Raw genomic sequence first — 19,221 nt, 5'->3', positions numbered from 1 at the left:
CAGACGACTCGTACCAGAGAGAGTTAATTAGTGCAAATGCACAGTTGTGTTATTGGGCCACTGCTGGCAATGAGAGGCATCATTAACACAAACTCCCAGTCCTTCAGATCTGAACAGTGAAGCACTGCTAATTTGAAATGAAGGTGTGTTAATATTCACTGTATTTTACATGTTTTATGACATTTTCTTAAGGGCTTTTTTAGAGGCAGTAAATGCCAATTCAGCCACAATCCTTCTCCAGGCAAAATGGCAAATGCTCTTTCCATGTCTAAAAGTCAAAAACCTCAAAGTTAAATCTAGGCAACACAGACAATAGTAATGACATTTCATTTATTATTCTTCCCATTACATTTTTTAACAGATGAAGGTAAGTTTGGCTCTACCAAAATAAGAGTGAATAAAAAGTGTCTTAAACCTGTATGAAACAAACAAGTGCATGTTATTTATATTACTTACATTACAAAATATATGAATACATAAATACAGTTCAAGATTTTACACATTATATAGATTGAAAAACATTATTGCACGTTGACACTACAGCTGAGCAAGTCAGTTTGTAAACTTGCCGTACCCTACTATACAACACAGGAAAAAAAATACAGTATATATATATAAACCCGGGTGTAGATATTACGTTTTTTTTTAACTCTGAATTTCTTCACCCAAAGTGGTGGACACTGTGGTAAATGAATTAAAGACAATTGCTAAATCACATGCTGTATATCTGCACCAAATAATCATCTCAATTTGCATCTAAAAAAAAGCTAAATCATTTAGATGAAAACTTTGTTGTACATTTTATTTGGTCAGTTTAAGGTTTCTCAAGGATGCTGCCCCTGGTACTCAGGTTTTTTGATAACCCTCAGAACACAATAGTTTGCCTTGTAGTGTAACTGTAAAAATATGCTAATTAGGCTTATTATTAATTGAAAAATGCATTAAAATCCTAATTTGACTGCAGGATATGGTTTATTTCAGCCAACTGCAGAATTGGCTCAGCTGCTGATGAATTACAATGTGCTGAGGCAGGAGAGGTTCAGCTGACTAGGTATGAAGTGTGGAACAGTAAACACAAAGTAAAAACACCTCTATATTTGAGTTTGTCTGTACTGCAACACACAATGTTGATACAAACAAATGACTCAAACTACTCAACATGAACTTTGACAAGAACTTTGAGAAGATAAACATCTGAAGCTCCCAGCCCACTTGGTAGGGCCTTTTACGAGTTTTAATGTCACAAATACTGTCTATTTCTATTCTTTCTTGGTTTCCTGTTCCTTTTTTTCCCTCTCTAATTTTGACTAAGAGGTTGGTCCTGGGTGGCATTGAAGGTCCTGGCTATGAAACAGAGGGTGTAGTAGGGGGTGGATCTGCAGAGTGCTGGCAGCAGCAACAGCAGCAGCAGTGGCAGCAGCCATGGGCATTGGACTAAGCATGGTGTGGAGCAGAGAGTTTGGAGGCAGAGGTCGGAGAGCTAACCCAGGAACGTGATGGTGAGGGTGAACAGTGTGGAGGGATGAGGCTGGGATCAGGTGGAGCGGATGAGCTGCTAAAACTGTGGCAGGAGTTGCTGAAAAGAACGCAGCAGGTAGTGGAGTAGTGAAATGGGGCTGAGAAAGAGAAGGATGAAGGGGAGGGAGTAGGGCAACAGTAGAATGGTGAGGTGCAACTGTAGAGGGTGGAGAAGCGCACGAGGAATGGAGTAAGCTGTATGGAAGACAGGCTGAAAGTGTAGTCTGATCGGGGGGTTCTGGGATTTGAACTGGTATTTGGCTCATATTCACAGATGTTTGGTGTAGGTCATGTTGCTCTTGAAGGTGCTGTTGCTGCATATGCTGCTGGGCCTGGAGCTGGAGAAGTTTGTACTTCTCAATCTCTTGCTCGGTAAAGGTGATTGGTTGCTCAGAAAGGGGAGGTGTGTTGCATTTCGGATAGTCACTATTTGCCATTTCTCCATTCCCTATTTGGTCTCTGATGTTACATTTCTGTGACGAAGAGCTGTATTGGTCTAGAACTGTTCTAGAAGTACAAGTGTCTGCGGATCTATCCTGGATAGCCATTTCAAGACAAGCTTGGGACGTATTAGGATATAGCCCCTGTGTGTGCTGAGAGTGTTCCGGAGCCTTACTATTAATCCGAGATGTAACTTGTAGTTTTGACAGGACAATTGTAGATGTTTGAGCCTGGTTACTAATACTGTCACTTGCAACTTTATTTAACCTAGTTTTTCTTACTCCTTTCTTAATGGAAGGTAATTTACCAATGAGCGGAATTGAAAGTGTGGCACTTCCTTTCTTTACTTTAACATCCTTCTCAACTGATGTGCACTGATTTTTTGACTCTGATATGTTTTGAGTTGGGATTTGATTATCCTCCTGCTCTAAACCTGATTTAAAGGAATTAGGCTGTGCAGAAGTTTTACATGTTACAAATGGTGGTGAGTGACTTCTCTTTCTCAGAGGAGAAAGGGAGATCTTGGTTTTGGCCAATCTCTCTGCTGAATGATTGCAATGTTTCTGGCTCTGTTCAGTGGGAGATGGCCTAATATGAGAGTGACAAGTCCAGTCCCCACTGAAGTCAGAGATGCTAGTGCTACTAGAGGAGCTGGGGCTATGGATGGTCACTGGCTTGTCATACCACCTGTCCACACTTCTCTCTGGACTTGACCAGGAATATTCTTCTCTTTCCCTGTGCCTCCTGCCTATAGGGCCAAGTCTTTCGTACCACCAGTCCCTGACATCCTCCTGAGGTTTAGGGCTGTCATAGACTCTATAAAACAACTGCCTGTATCTATCTTGAATTCGTTGCTCTCTGTATTTATGCTCCTCAAGAAATCTTTTGTGCCGTCTGATGCTGTATCTCTCATTCTGCTCAGGGCTGTTACAAACTGCTGAATATTTTTGTTTATTGTAGATGTAAGAGTCTGTGTAATCCCAAAAGTCTCCTGTATGTTCAACATCTCTGCACGGACTATTTGACATTTGCCTATAACTGTAGCAAGGAACGTTGTAAGAGGAATCTCTAATGCATGACTTGGGGTGGCTTTGTTCCTTTCTCCAGGAGTATGAATAGCTTGATCTTGGTGAGGTAGAACATCTCCCCATGTGGTACACAGGCCAATCTCCATCCGAGGTCAAGTCTGACAGGCCGCCCAACAAACTGGATTTGTCGCTGTTGGTAGTTGATGCAGCATCCCTTTTAGACTCGAAGGCACCATCATACCACCTATAATTATCCTCTCTTCCTGTTGTGTAGTGAATAGAGTATGGAGAAGGCCTTCGCCTCACCAAACGCAGAGCAGACACCAGCCCCCCCATCTTTTGACATTTCTTCCTTTTACGTGCCGGGGTGGAAAGAGAGCTTACAACAATGCTTTTCAGGCTGTGCTCTGGGGTGTCACATTCATTTGAAGTCTTATCTCTCACTGATCGTCTCCTCTTCCTGAGCTTGTGCCTCTTCTCACTGCTTGCTTGCTTGTTTTGTGACGTGTCAGTTGGAGCGCTTTGGAATTCAAAGCGTCCTCCGGCTTCTGTCTGTGAGCAGGTTTTGAGTGCACAGCCTGCTTGCCAGCTCCTGTCAGCATCTAATTTACACCTAAGAGTGTTCCCCTTTCTCCTGTGCTTGGATCTCTTTGGTTTTAAAATGCCTAATTTATCTCTAGGAACATCCTGTGTTTGTGGCCCAGATTTGTTATCCTGGCCTGTGGGCCTGTCGAACAAACCGAGATCTGTCTCCTCAGTCTTTGTGCTTTTCTCTTTGCCCTCCCCGTGTTTAAAATAAAAGTAGAGGGGGTTACAACTGTAAGATATGTGTGACTTGTCAGAGGTATACTGCACCAGCTCAGAAGGCCATTTCAGCATATTCCCCTCCTTGCTGAGTACATTTAGGAAAGAAATGGGAGCTTCATTGCTCTGATGTGTATTTTCATCCTTGCAGCTTATGTGGATGTTATCCTCCTCTGTCTCTTTTTCTGATATACAGTCCAACCTGTTCCGCATAATACCCTGTTCGCTGACTTTTTGAGTGTGTTGGTGTGAGCCATCATGTATTTGGAGTCGGCTTTGGGCCATGGTACCCTGTCCATCTGTGTAAACAGTAGGGCCGGGGCACTTGAGACATTCTCTCTCCTCTGATCCCCCATAAGCCCCCTCTGCCCTGGGCCTCTGCCCCCCATCAACCAATCTGTCCTCTGAACCAGCTGGCTCACTGTCTCCTCCAGGACTGTGTGAGTCAGGCCACCCTAGCATCTCTCGCTCTGTTGTGCTGTAGGTTTGCCTGAATTTCAAGGCCCTCCACGTGTTCTTCTTGTGCTTCCATTTTCTGTGCTTGCAAGTTCCCGTTTACCCATTCCAGAGTTGGAGGATTGTGGGAGAGATCATGGTCACCATTACCTGGGATTCTGGGAGGGCTTGACCAGAGGGCCTCCAGGGCGAGCCTCTGCCTCTGGTGATGGAGCTCCTTGTAGTCATTGGCCTCCTCAAGCCCATCGCTGAACACAGATGCACAAGAGTCAAGCTTTAGTTGAGCTCGCCGGGAGAAACAGAATGAAACCCCTGCCCTGGGGCTCTGGTGTTCAGCAGAGGACTTTGGTGGTGAGGAGTGTTTTTTGTGGCACGGTTCCTGATGTGTGGGTAAACGAGTGGAGGATAAGCCTTTCAGTAAGACATTTGTGGAGATAGGACTTGTGTCTTGGACTGAGGATGCAGTTGGTTTAGTATTAAACTTGCTACTGCCAGCAGAGGGGATTTTGACTTGATCCTTATATTTGTTTGTCGGCCTTAACTTCTGACCTTTCCGTTCATCACTGTTGAAAAGAACACAAGACCGTGTTGTCATTAGGAAGTATGTCAGTTGAAATGCAAGATCTTAATGTGAAATGAGTTACCGTTATTTAAATCTAATAGATCTAATAGATTAACCCTATATAAATGTCATATCATATTTCTAAATAATTTTTCCCCTTAGATCAACTTTTTATTATTTTTTGTGAGTGTGTGTGCAAACAGCCATATTTTATTAACATTTTCCACCCTCTCTGACCCCTAGAAATAAAGAGTCTATTTTTTGTCTGTGGTGTCTTTTAAAAACACACATCACATGCAAAAAAGAACAAAAAGAAGTAGAAGAAAAAAGTAGGCTATAGTTTTAACTGCTCCATTCCATGTCCAGATGCATGACATTGCATGAAATTGTGACATTCTATGATTGGACTAACATGATCAGGAACCTTCTAAAACAAAAACTTTAGCCAATCATTCTGAATTTGTGTTTGCACCTTTGTTCCAATAAATGCTCTTTTTGGATTGGGTAGGACATTATGAGTCCTGAAAGTTACAGTATGTTTACATAGAAGTTTGGCAGCCTGAGTTATATAAAGTATGCATTCACTGTACTATACAGGGCACTCTATAGCTGTGTACAATAAGAAGTGATTGCATGAGCTTGATAAGTATATTATTTTACCCATCTCTCTGCTGTTTGAGTTGAGCAAGCTGGTGCAGTCGTTTCAGTGCTCTTTTCTGTTTCCTCTCATCTTTCCAGGACTTAGAGGAGACATTGCGTGCAAATTCCCTCTGCTTCAACTCCTTTAGCCTCTGTGAGACAAAACAGGCACACAGGATGAGAAGTGCTGGAGACCTGGGGGTCAGAGACCATAAAAGAAAACAACAACAAAAAATATTTGTTTGGCATAGCTGAAGAACAGGAAAAAAAAAGTTATAGAGAAGCAATAAGCCTGAGCTCTGGGAGATCTATTAGAAATACTTGGGACAAAGTCAATATTCAAGTCAGCAAATGAGATCAGTGCCAAATCCTGGTAATAGCCATAGTGATTTTCAATCACTGTTGTTAAAAAAAGGTTATACATTTCCCATTTTACACATAAAATGTGGAACTACAACTACTAGTTTAATTTTAAAAGGCACAAACCACACCGATGGCTGCCTGTCTATTTATCACTTTATTCCTTTAGGGCAGAGGAGTAACATCGAAACAAAGTAAACAGAAAATAAGCAAAGCCAAAATATAATCACTAAACAGTAAAAGTGTCAGTGAAGTCTGGACTTTATTCAGCAGACATGACTTGGATTTATTCAGCAGACATGAACATTAAGTCACATGAGCACAGCCAAACACTTAAGATTTCACTCAGCAGGGAAATAAAAGAGAAAGTCATGTTTGTTGTGACTCATGAGAGGCAATGAAAATGTAATGAACTCGGCACATCTCCTCTATTTCCTTCAGGGCCGCTGTATATAAACACAATTACACATAAAAGATAAGAAAAACAGACTGTTGTCTTTAATTGAAATCAGCCAAAATTTGCCATTTGCCGTCACAGGTGTATGTCATAAAGTTTCAACACTGTTTTTTTATGATAACGCGTATGCGTGCAAACACATATTTTGTTTTTCATGTTTATTCTAGCTCATAGAGACATTTCTGCATTTAAAAAAAGCATTATTACATTATTAAGCTGTTTTCCTCATGGAGACAATTGACTGTTTACAGATTTCAGGTTCCCTATCTGTCACTCACTCAACGTTGTGTCGATGTACTGACACTAGGGGTCACCCTTGGGAGCCCCAAACACCTCTGATCTTTGAAAAAAAGGCCAATGGGAATTGGCGAGTGGAATTTGCATGCCACTCCCCCGGACATACGGGTATAAAAGGAGCTGGCTTGCAACCACTCTTTCCCATTTTTTTCTTCGGAGCCGAGTGATTGTGTTCAGCGAGCTGAATTCCTTTCCCGGTCCATTCATCTCTGAAAGCGAGTGAAGCTGTTGTATTAACGGTGCATTACAGCGGTTTCTCCCCCTCTTGCACCGGAGTTGTGCAGAGAATGGCCCTGGGTTCTTCAACCGGGCCCCGCCCTGGTTCCTTTCTTCCCGAAGGTACATGATGAGCTCACAATATCGTGGCAGGCACCTTTTACTGCCCGGAGCAGATTTGTGGGCTCCTCCGCTCTCACTACCCTCGACCCTGGCTGCCAGGGGATACCCGGCAAGAGGGAGGCCGTCCAACACATCCTGCCCAGTGCGGCTCAAGATCCCGCACTCCAATTAAACTAACCCCAATCATGCAAATGAGTCAGCTTACAAACAAAGGAACATTTCCCACTTGGAAACGGCACCTTTCTTATTGTTCAAGCCAGACTCGTCCTGCCTCTTACTCACTCTCTTCCTCTCTGCCTCTCTGCGCTACTCTCTTCTGCTGTTCAGGTTGACCAAACAAGGTCGCAAGCCTCAACACATCAAGCCATGTGTAACTACCTCGACCATAGAGTCAATGAACACCACAGTTCATCATAATTTCTTCATTCAATGCAGAAGAAATTGATTGCAACTTGAACACCATCGATTGGAGGAACCATCCCGACTTTCTGCAGCGACTGCATCTGGGCTCTCTCTCAACAGCTTAGGCAATTGCAAGTATCATACCAGTAACTAACTGAATGTAGTTTAGTATAAGATGCAAAACCCCTTTGTAACAAAGGTGTGCTCTTAAATTAAGAAACTGAGGGTCCTCTCAGATGGACAAACAACTCTTTTCATATCTGTTTAGATTAGTTATGTGTTTGAATATTATTTAAATAAACGTTTGTGTACATTCTTGCCAGTTGATTCTGGTCTGTTTGAAAATAAACATCAATGTAACAATATCTATCTCAGCTCCATGCTAAGAAACAGTTATTTTGGTGTGTCCATGAAAAATATTCTTTCTGAGAATTGATAGACGATCAATACTGAGTGTTCGCTGGACGATCAGAAAAATTTATTGTAATAGTAATTCAGCTATATCAAGTTAATTCTATTAACCGATCCAAATGTTCATAATTAATTATAACGAGTTATGATTAATTATTCATATTTAATTTTTAAAGATATTTTGACTGTGGTATATTTTGATAAATAATCTCATCCCTGTTTCTAAAAGATTTTGCTTAAAATGTATACCTATGTGTGTAATATTATTGTCAATAAGCAATGAGAATAATATTACTCCAGTAAGAGAATTAATCATAATTATCTTATTAAAGCTAATTCCCAAAAGTAGAAATTGTAAGCTGATATGTATTATGAATTTAATGGTGGAGAATTGTATTTGCCATTTATCTAAATTATAATGGGTGTCAAACGCGACTGATTCCATTACACATTTCCTTACATAGTAATGTAGATTCAGAACAGTTTAATTTAATTCCTAGCTCACACATACGGATTCCCTACATATTATCATGTAAAATTACATTGGAACTTAACCTATACCGTGTACATTTATACTACCAAATTCGTTACATATATTGGTGTGAGAATTTGGGCACTTTAACTGATTACTGTTTATTTGTGCATTGTGGAACGCGTTGACATTCATATGCATTGATGAAACTGTTTTCATTAGTGTTGACCCAGATCAAAAATCACTAGTGTTGGTTGCTATAGTGATGAAAGTTCATGGGAATTCCTAAAGAGACTTTTCCGGGGCAACTAACCGCACATGCATAACCTGCCGACGCCATATTGTCAACATAGTATAGCTAAGCTAATAGCATCACACAGCTAAGCTAATAGCATAGCACAGCACTGGTAACCTAACAAGTTAGTGAACTTTCATTGAAACCCCTATATACGCTACAATCTGGATGTAGGCCTATGCAGGTTACAATGCCCTTCTCCATCGTTTGATATGATCAATTGAAAATGATCACAAACTTCTCTTTTAAATAAACTTCATTATAGTATGATCTAATTTACGGCAGGCAATTTTTGTGAATGAAACGCAATCTACAATGAGCCTAATTTACATAGAAAGGAGACGTGTTAGGGCGGAAAGCAATAACAATTAATGAATTTAAATACTCAAGATGCAGCACTATTTCAATGCTGATTGCACCTGATAAAATAGATTAAGGGTGGTTAGTGAATAAGACGCAGGTTTTTGCGCTGAAATTCTACGTGCAAATGTGGGGCAGCAGAGAAGGGCCAGCTTTCTTTTTTTTATTATTTGAGTTTTTTGCCTAGGGCCCCAGAGTCCCTAGAATCGCCTCTGATTGTGACAAGCACTGACAGGAAAAACATTGTATCTGTGAGAATTTAGCAAGCAAACTCCCAACAGAGCCTGCTGACTTTACACAGCAAAACACACTAATAATGCCTGCTTCAAGTGGGCAGGGGAGCTACATAGAAGACAGCATTCATAGTACACATAAACACAAAATGTGAGTGTACTGTAACGATGTTGTAGCTGGCAATGGCAATGACACAGGAGCAGACGAAGATGATGATGAAGTGAACCCAAGTGCAGATTATTTATATAAGTGAAATCTATAAATGTGAAACATAAACATGAACATGACTATAAACTATGACTAGCCATAAACATAACTTGGCTTGACTATGAAGTAAAAAATAAACATGAACTAGACTTGGCTATAAACTTAACATTGAATGAGGTACACCAACAACGATACATTAACAATACTCGACAAAGGACAATGGCAAACATGAGGGCTTAAATACATGACATGGGGGAACATAAACCAATGAACAAACAGAACTCTAAACAATATAATTAAACAATAAACCAATGAAAACAAGACACATGAACATGGAGGGAAAACAGGACATCACATGACTAGGAAACAGGAACTTAACTTTTCAAAATAATAAAGACATGGAAAAAAGGTACCAACAGAATTAACATGACATGTACACTCAAATATATATTTAGAAAAAACTTCACCTCAGAAAACAACTATGGTGTGGCGGATGAGAAACCTGTTATTGCACAAATATTGGAGGGGGTTAACCACTGATATACACACACACACACATACATATATATATATATATATATATATATATATATATATATACACACACACACACAGTGCATCCGGAAAGTATTCACAGTGCTTCACTTTATCCACATTTTGTTATGTTACAGCCTTATTCCAAAATGGAATCAATTCATTATTTTCCTTAATTCTACAAACAATACCCCATAATGACAACGTGAAAGAAGTTTGTTTGAAATCTTTGCAAATTTATAAAAAATAAAAAACGAAAAAAAAAATCACATGTACATAAGTATTCACAGCCTTTGCTCAATACTTTGTTGAAGCACCTTTGGCACCTCTCATGCTCCATCAGGTTGGATGGGGAGCGTCGGTGCACAGCCATTTTCAGATCTCTCCAGAGAGGATCAATAGGGTTCAAGTGTGGGCTCTGGCTGGGCCACTCATGGACATTCACAGAGTTGTCCCATAGTCACTCCTTTGTTATCTTGGCTGTGTGCTTAGGGTCATTGTCCTGTTGGAAGATGAACCTTCATCGCAGTCTGAGGTCCAGTGCGCTCTGGAGCAGGTTTTCATCAAGGATGTCTCTGTACATTGCTGCATTCATCTTTCCCATCTTGATCCTGACTAGTCTCCCAGTCCCTGCCACTGAAAAACATCCCCACAGCATGATGCTGCCACCACCATGCTTCACTGTAGGGATGGTATTGGCCAGGTGATGAGCAGTGCCTGGTTTCCTCCAGACATGACACTTGCCATTCAGGCCAAGAGTTCAATCTTTGTTTCATCAGACCAGAGAATTTTGTTTCTCATGGTCTGAGAGTCCTTCAGGTGCCTTTTGGCAAACTCCAGGCAGGCTGTCATGTGCCTTATACTGAGGAGCGGCTTCCGTCTGGCCACTCTACCATACAGGCCTGATTGGTGGAGTGCTGCAGAGATGGGTGTTCTTCTGGAAGGTTCTCCACTCTCGACAGAGAAACGGTGGAGCTCTGTCAGAGTGACTATCAGGTTCTTGGTCACCTCCATGACTAAGGCCTATCTCCCCCGATCGCTCAGTTTGGCCAGCTCTAGTAAGAGTCCTGGTGGTTCCACAAATCTTCCATTTACGGACGATGGAGGCCACTGTGAGCACATTAGGAAATTCAATGCTGCAGAAATTTTTAATTTAATCCATTTTAGAATAAGGCTGTAACATAACAAAATGTGGGAAAAGTGAAGTGCTGTGAATACTTTCCGGATGCACTGTATATATACACACACACAACAGTTAGTTCGGGTCCTCGAATCTGATTTGAGGAGAGACGTTCCATGAGCACTGATGGTCTGAAACCATCAACACTCGAACACACAGCTTCACTGTGTGTGTCTCACTCCACTTGTGTTTGTGCTGTTCTAAACTAAAGTATAATAGTATGTGTTAAGAGTTACTGTATAAGTGTCTCTTACTTGTAGTTTTTTTTTTTTTTTTGACATTACATATGTTAACCTCTTCCCAATCCTGTAAAATTTGCCTAAAACGCCTAATCAAGGCATACCCAAAGTAAATTTAAAGCTGTTCTTGAACCGTTTGGAGTACATGCATGGTTTTGGTCACATTTGAAAGGGGACACTCTGAAGTTTTTTTCCACAGCAATTTTTTACCGATTTTGAGTAATAGAAGTTTGAACACAATGAAATAGAAGTTTGTTTTTCCGCCTGAAATTTTGTTTTGCATACAGATGCCTGCAGATGACTATAACTTGTAGCTATTAGCTTGAGAACACAATGGGATCACAGCATGAAGCCTTACCTAGTCCAAGTTCAAATGTTATAACAATACCATAAAAAATGAATATTTTACACATGTTTTTCTAAGGGTACACCCAGGCGTTTTACAAAAGTGCCTTTTGGATACTCCAAAAGGACCCTGTGGTAACCTAGGACAAAAAGGCTACTACTTTTGAACGCTTCAACGTACAGTCATAATTTTGGGCTCTAATGAAAGATGACACTTAGAGCTATCATATTCCATATCCAGATCCACTATTAGTTTTGCTGACACAGAGTAACTGATGCATAAACACATTAGAGTGCCTTTTCCCTTCTTGAAACTAAATGTTGTGCATATAAAAGAGTCAAAACTAGTGCTATGGTGGACAATTTGTTTATATAAAAAATAAACAACAAACTATTTACATGAATTTTTACACAAATTATTTACAAACCATTATAAAATTGTACATGTTTCTAGCAACATGCCAGTCATTGTAGCAGTCACATTTGGGTACAAAGCACAAAGGCACATCACAGGAAGAGTACTTCACTGGTGTCTTTGCATGACACTGCCTGCACTTCAGACGACCAGCGGTGCAAGATTTGGTGATGTGCAACGGCCTGTGATGTGCTCTTCGTGGAGCAGGAGATACGGGTCTGGCTGTGGAGTGAGACCCCAACTCTGCCAGCTCCTCAGCAAGGGTCTCTCTGAAAGCCCTCCTCTCTTGATGAGGTACTGTCCTGCTGCTCCACTTTATGTGGCCCGCATCCGGCTCCCAATCGCTATCTGATTCAGTGAGAATAAATAAATGTAATTTACAAAGCTAGACACAACTTTTCCATCTTTTCTTTATTCTATATATATATATATATATATATATATATATATATATATATATATATAGTTTTTCTTTTCGACTGTGTAAATATGTATTATTGTATGTATATTTACTGTAAATACTGTATACTTTGCCAATGTACTATGGAACAAATAGATGGGCCTACACCTCCCCCCATGAATTCAGCATTGTAACAAATAGGTGGGCCTACCCCTCCCCCACCTCCCCGCATTGTAACAAATAGACTCTCAAACACAACATATATTCTTATTTTCAACTTATATTTATTGATTTATTTATATATATATTTCGCATCCATTTAGATATATATATATATATATATATATATATAAATACATATTTACAGTAAATATACAAAACATCTATATAGCATGTAAATAGATCTGAAACAAACAATGAACTAAAACCTCACACACGCACAAACAAATACAAAAAACACGCACAAACGGTTCAAACACTCACTGAGGAAACACACGACAAAGGGTAATTACAAAATGTGTATTCATTATTCAAACTAAAGCTTATTTATGCGGAATATACAGTAATATATGTTATAAAACACAAGAAAACACTTACTTGTCCAGAGCAATGTCTCATCTCTCCATAAACATTTCCTCTGCCTCCGAATTATCCGTATTGTTTTCAGAAATTTCATCTCCAAACTCTTAATTTAACCTTCTTATATCACATCCTGGGGTGAAAATCCTGTTTTTCGCGTCCGTTTCACCATATTTAAATCGCCAAATGTGTAAACAGTTCCAAAACAACACTCCAATGGTTTTACGCACAGACGCACAAAACACTGGGTAATGGCAAGGCAATTTTGCGCACACACATTACAGAACCATGCTCTAATCGTCCCACTAAAGCCGCATATCACTGTTTTCAGAATTTCATTGGCTATACGATGCGTCAGTCATTTCCACTCTTCGATGTAATTGGTTTGATCAGTAAACAAAGGAAAGTGGGTATGCCCTTACATTCGACACAGACTGTGGTTGGGTATTGAAGGCTTTGGACAGGACATGGAAGCTCCTATTGGGTCAAATGAGGTGTCAATCGAAAGGTCAGAGTGCGTGCTTCCATTTTGATACCGGATATAGGAAATGTTTACATCTGAACTGAAGTTATTACCGATAATATGTGAAAGTTTAGGTACAGCTGCCAGGTGCTTTGAAATGATGCAACAAGAGTCTGTGGATATTTATTGATGTAATAATGTGATTTGGACTAAACATTTTACTTGATTTGATCATTTGGACATTTAACAATGAAACAACACCTTTTTTGTCGGGAAGTTATGGATCAGTGGAATACTATGATGCTTCATAGGTGAGTTGCCTAAATTTTGTTATTGGTTGTTTATATGTTGGTGGTCTGACAAAGATATAGATTGTACCTGCTGTTGTGATTGTATCTTAAAATGGTTTATATCAATAGAAAATCAAGAAATGTAGCTTTCCAAAGATATGTGGCATGTGTACCAATGTAACACACAGCAGTTTTGTTTATCGCATACTTTTATTTTGTACATTTAAGGGATGTGAATTCTATCATGTTAACCAGCAGGTGGTGGCAAAAGATAATTTTTGTGTGTGTGGCAGGGTGGAGGGTGGTGATACTAAACACCCTTATCAGGCTAATCAAGCCTCCGAGAGGGATAAAGGCCGACTGCGGAAGATGGTGCGGGAGAAAGAGATCGTTTACGGGCATGTCTGTCATGTGTGTGTTTGTATCTTTTGTTTAAGTTTATTAAATCTATTATTTATATTGTCAAGCCGGTTCTCGCCTCCTCCTTTCCATTGAACTGCGTTACAGTGTGTAATATGAGCAGTTGGTGACGTGAAGTGAATCTGACAGTCAATGTTTACATACAACAGCACTCCGTGATCACTCGTATTACTACTACATGACTACAGCTAGAAAATTGCTTTAAACAGCTTCAAATGAACAACTTCAGTATTACGGCTCAACACAGCTGAGAGACACAACAGACTTATTAATTACACAACTCAAGGCGCTTACCTCTTACTGGAGTTTCCACATTGGAGAAAAAGTACTATTTAAAATGGCGGAGGTCATTACGGTTTCTATAGTGAAAGACTCTTTTGCACCGGCTAACACAAAATAGGGAGAATTAGCCCTGCTTTGATGGCTATTTTTCCACTGAGAAAGCTGATCTCCAGAAAGCTGACAGCATCTCTGCTTGGGTGTGGCAGCAGGTGATCACACACGCTCCGTGTCTCTCTCTCTCTTTCTCTCTCACACACACACACACTCACATCCATCCTTGTTTATCCAATAACTTTGTAGAAACAGCACAAGCCGTGATACTATTTCTGAAGTTACATTTTTTAAATACTAACGAAGGCTTGAACGCATCATTTGCTTTGAACCAGCAACGGCAGATACTGATCCGCCATGTAATAAAGTAGTTCCATGCACAAATGCATTTCTATGACCATACTCAGTTTTTCCTCATTTATTTTATTTACTCATGTGACATGTCTGTAAAATCTCTCTCTCGTCGCACCACCGTCTGTCATCGGCCTTTATCCCTCTCAGAGGCTTAATTTGCCTGATAAGGGACTGGGTGTGTATGAACACGACCCGGCCATGCCCTCGGCCCTGCCACAACTTGTTCATTGAGCTGATATATATAAGCAATATCACACTCGCACAGCCCTAAATCAGCACTAATCACCTACGGCACTCGGGCCTGCGGCCATATCACAGCAGTGCTGATGTAGGGCCACATCGTACGCTTGCATGTGTGATATTGCTTAAATATATATATACATACATACACACACACACACACACTGGCGGCCAAAAGATTGGAATAATGTACAGATTTTGCTCTTATGAAAAGACATTGATTCTTTTCCCCAAAGTGGCTTTCAACTGATCACAATGTATAGTCAGGATATTAATAATGTGAAAATTCAATATTACAATTTGAAAAAAAAATCAGAACTTCTTAACCTAATTCAAAGTGTTCTCATAAAACAAATCCTCCACATACAATAATGACAGCTTTGCAGATCCTTGGCATTCTAGCTGTCAGTTTGTCCAGATACTCAGGTGACATTTCCCCCCACGCTTCCTGTAGTTCTTGCCATAGATGTGGCTGTCCTGTTGTGCACTTCTCATGCACCTTACAGTCTAGCTGATCCCACAAATGCAGAGTTAAGATCAATAACACAATTTTCCAATTATCTGTTGTCCAATGTTTGTGTTTCTTTGCCCACTCTAATCTTTTTTTTGTATTTCTGTTTTAAAAGTGGCTATATCTTTGCAATTCTTCCCATAAGGCCTGCAGCCCTGAGTCTTCTCTTTACTGTGATACATGAAACTGGTGTTGATCAGGTCGAATTCAATGAAGCTGTCAGCTGAGGACCTGTGAGGTGTCTATTTCTCAAACTAGAGACTGATGTACTTATCCTCTTGTTTAGTTGTACATCTGGCCTTCCAAATCTCTTTCTGTCCTTATTAGAGCTAGTTGTCCTTTGTTTTTGAAGACTGTAGTGTACACTTTTGTATGAAATCTTCAGTTTTTTGACAATTTCAAGCATTGTATAGTCTTCATTCCTCAAAACAATGATTGACTGACGAGTTTCTATGTAATTTTTGATCTAATATTTACCTCTGGAACTTCCACGTCTGGCCCCTGGACAGGATGAGGAAGATCTAACTGACCTACCAGCTGCTGTCGTAGACATGATCAACCAAGCCAGAGCTCCCTCTACCAGCTTGTTCGTGAATTGGGGTTCTTCCCGATCTGAAGACCTGCAGAGATGTGCAGTCGGGTCAGTACTCTCATTTCTGCAGGAGAGGCTGGAGGGGAGTCTGTCCCTCTCCACCTTGAAGCTTTATGTAGCCGCCATATCGGTTTTTCAGATTACTTAGAGGTGCCCGGAGGTTGAACCCTCCCAGGCCATGCCTGTTTCCCTCATGGGATCTCTCCATGGTCCTTTCAGGCCTTCAGAGACCCCCCTTCGAGCCGCTAGAATCAGTCGAGCTCAGAGCCCTCACCTTGAAGACGGCCCTCCTGATCACGCTCGCTTCCATCAAGAGGGTTGGGGACCTGCAAACGTTCTCTGTCAGCAACACCTGCCTAAAGTTCGGTCCAGCAGACACCCAGGTCATCCCAAGACCGTGACCGGGCTACTTGCCCAAGGTTCCTATGACGCCCTTCAGGGACCAAGTAGCGAACCTGCAAGCGCTGCCCCGGGAGGAGGCAGACCCAGCCTTTTCACTGCTGTGTCCGGTACGTGCTTTGCATACCTATGTGGACCGCACGCAGAGCTTTAGATGTTCTGAGCAGCTCTTTGTCTGCTTTGGTGGACAGCGAAAAAGGGAACACTGTCTACAAACAGAGGCTTTCCCACTGGGTCGCTAAAACCATCGCATTGGCCTATCACACCCAGGCCGTTTCCGCCCCCTTGCGGGTTCGAGCACATTCGACAAGAAGTGTGGCATCCTCGTGGGCAATAGCCAACGGCACCTCCCTAGCATACATATGAAGATCAATGGGCTGGGCAACACCTAATAACTTTACGAGATATTACAATCTCAGGGTTGAGTCGGTCTCATCCTGTGTTCTCTCAGGTCCGAGCCCATAGAACTCGGGAATGCGGAACGTCTGACCGGGTGTTCTGCTTGCACATAGCGCCTTTCCCCTCCACTGAGGTGATCACGTGCGGTCTTTCCCAGAGTCCACTAGATTCATGCTCCCTGGATGTTCTTCCTCCTTAGTCCTCTGGTCCGCGACAAGACCCACTACGGGTACTAAAATTTATCTGTACTGGAATAGGTGCTCTACAGGTTGGGCCCTTGTGTGGATTAATCCCCCTGTGTGTATTTTCCTTGGTACAGTCCCCCAACTGGCGGACCCGTGTCTCCTTGGGCAGTCCTCACCTTCCCCTGGTTGCCATGTTTGTAGCAACTCCCATGTTTGTAGGCTTTACTACCACGCCATTCCCACATGCGGCCTGAAAACCCATGTGACATATTTCGCCACTCTTTACTTCCCCCCAGCCTGGGCAGGTGGTGGTCTCTCCACGGGGTCTTTTCCCCCTGAAAGAATAGGGGTTGTAAAAGAATGCCTACCCCGATGCGTGTGATAGTGTTAAGATGGCCCCAGCCACTTTAACTCTATGCAAGAACTATAGAGAGAGAAAAGGGGCAGCTGGAGAGGCCTGCTCCCATTCTTGGCACATTGCTTTGTTCCCCCCTTTGGGGTACCGGGAACCTAAAAAGTTTATGATGATTTTATGGGCCGTTGGAGAAGGGTATGTGCAGTCTGACTCAGCCTGCCGCTTTAGCACGCAACTGCCTGCCCGCACCTGCATCAGCAGCGCATGTACATGGTTCAGCGCATGGCGTGATTGAATAGGGATCCCTAGTGTTGCTTCATTCGACACAACGTCGAACTGAGCATAAGACGGGGAACGTCTAGGTTACATTGTAACCTCCATTCCCTGATGGAGGGAACGAGACTGTGTGTCCCCCTGGCCATGACGCTGAACCGAGCCACTGCTATGGTCGAACCTTATTCTCGGGTCCTCAGTGCAAAACCTGAATGGACAGATGCATGATTCCCTACTTTTATACCCATATGTCTGGGGAGGGACATGCAAATTCTGTCTGCCAATTTATCATTGGCCTTTTCTCAAGTTCAGAGGTAACCAAGGCCTTCAAAGAAGTCCCCTAGTGTCGCTTAATTCGACACAACGTCTCGTTCCCTCCATCAGGGAATGGCGGTTACAACAGTAACCTAGATGTTTAAAGTTTCATTTCCTTTTTATGGATAATATTCATTACAAGAGAGACGATATACACGGATCACGATGCCAAAGCATTCACCTGTTCCTGTGTGCAGCTTATCAGTACAGCACAAAGACCAAAGGAAGCAGCAAAACTATCCACAAGTTGTAATGTAAGTAAGAAAATCTGTAATATCAGCTTGTTTTAGGGTGACAACATGTCTTTCCCCCAAAGGGACTTCTGATTTCGAATTTGCTTTAAATACCTGGGATTTGCCTGTTTTTTAAGTGATGTAATCATTACATGTAGTCATACATGGATAAATGTAATACATTATTGTTCATATGACATTTAAACCTAGCAGTATAATTTTAATCACCTTTGCTTTGCATGTTTCCCTTCCTTTAGGAGAGAATACACGCTCTTATTCAATTGGCCACAAGAAAAAGGCACTTTTTGATGTAAACATTACAGCAAACACAAAACATTTTTACAATGCTTTACAACGTTATACTTTGGTTGCAGTTAAGTAATGTTGCAGAACAATGTTTTAAAAATGTCCTAGAAACAATACCTGAATAACATTACCAAAATCAAATGTTTTAAAAACATTGTGAAAGTACCAACCTGGTATGTTTTCTTTAAGTAGCTACAAAACATAAATAAAACCAGACCAAACTGCAACATTTGTGGGACATTTGGTTTAGGTGTTAAAATATCGTTATTTGTATGTTTGATTAAGACATTTAAATACATCATGAATATACCAAAATAAAACAGGCCAAATTACAATGTTTGTGGGTCGTTTTATTTAGGTGTTAAAATTACATATTTTGTATGTTTGAAAAAAATACGCCATTAAAATACCAAACGACAACAAGGCCAAGTTACAAAGTTTGTGGGACATTATTTGTCTATGTTTTATTTTACTTAAGTAAATGGTGATTATTCATATTATTGTCATCAGCTTCAGGATAGTTTTTGAGTTGTGCCCATCCATTGAAATTCTGGTCTGACATTCTTAAATAAATTTTTA

General features: G+C 41.1%; 1 protein-coding gene across 1 annotated transcript in view; it reads right to left on the bottom strand.

Moving 5' to 3' along the window:
• Positions 1 to 344: 344 nt before the first annotated feature.
• Positions 345 to 19,221, bottom strand: part of LOC127658102 (zinc finger protein 804B-like) — a 147,826-nt gene continuing 128,949 nt past the window's right edge. Inside the window, 3 exon segments of the mRNA XM_052147202.1 lie at positions 345 to 4,274; positions 4,276 to 4,810; positions 5,470 to 5,600. Coding sequence (XP_052003162.1) covers positions 1,308 to 4,274; positions 4,276 to 4,810; positions 5,470 to 5,600 — 3,633 coding nt within the window. The 3' untranslated portion in view covers positions 345 to 1,307.

This window comes from Xyrauchen texanus, chromosome 17 (assembly GCF_025860055.1).
Source record: "Xyrauchen texanus isolate HMW12.3.18 chromosome 17, RBS_HiC_50CHRs, whole genome shotgun sequence".
In the NCBI taxonomy this organism is placed as follows: Eukaryota; Metazoa; Chordata; class Actinopteri; order Cypriniformes; family Catostomidae; genus Xyrauchen; species Xyrauchen texanus.
This window is presented reverse-complemented; position numbering and strand designations above follow the sequence as displayed.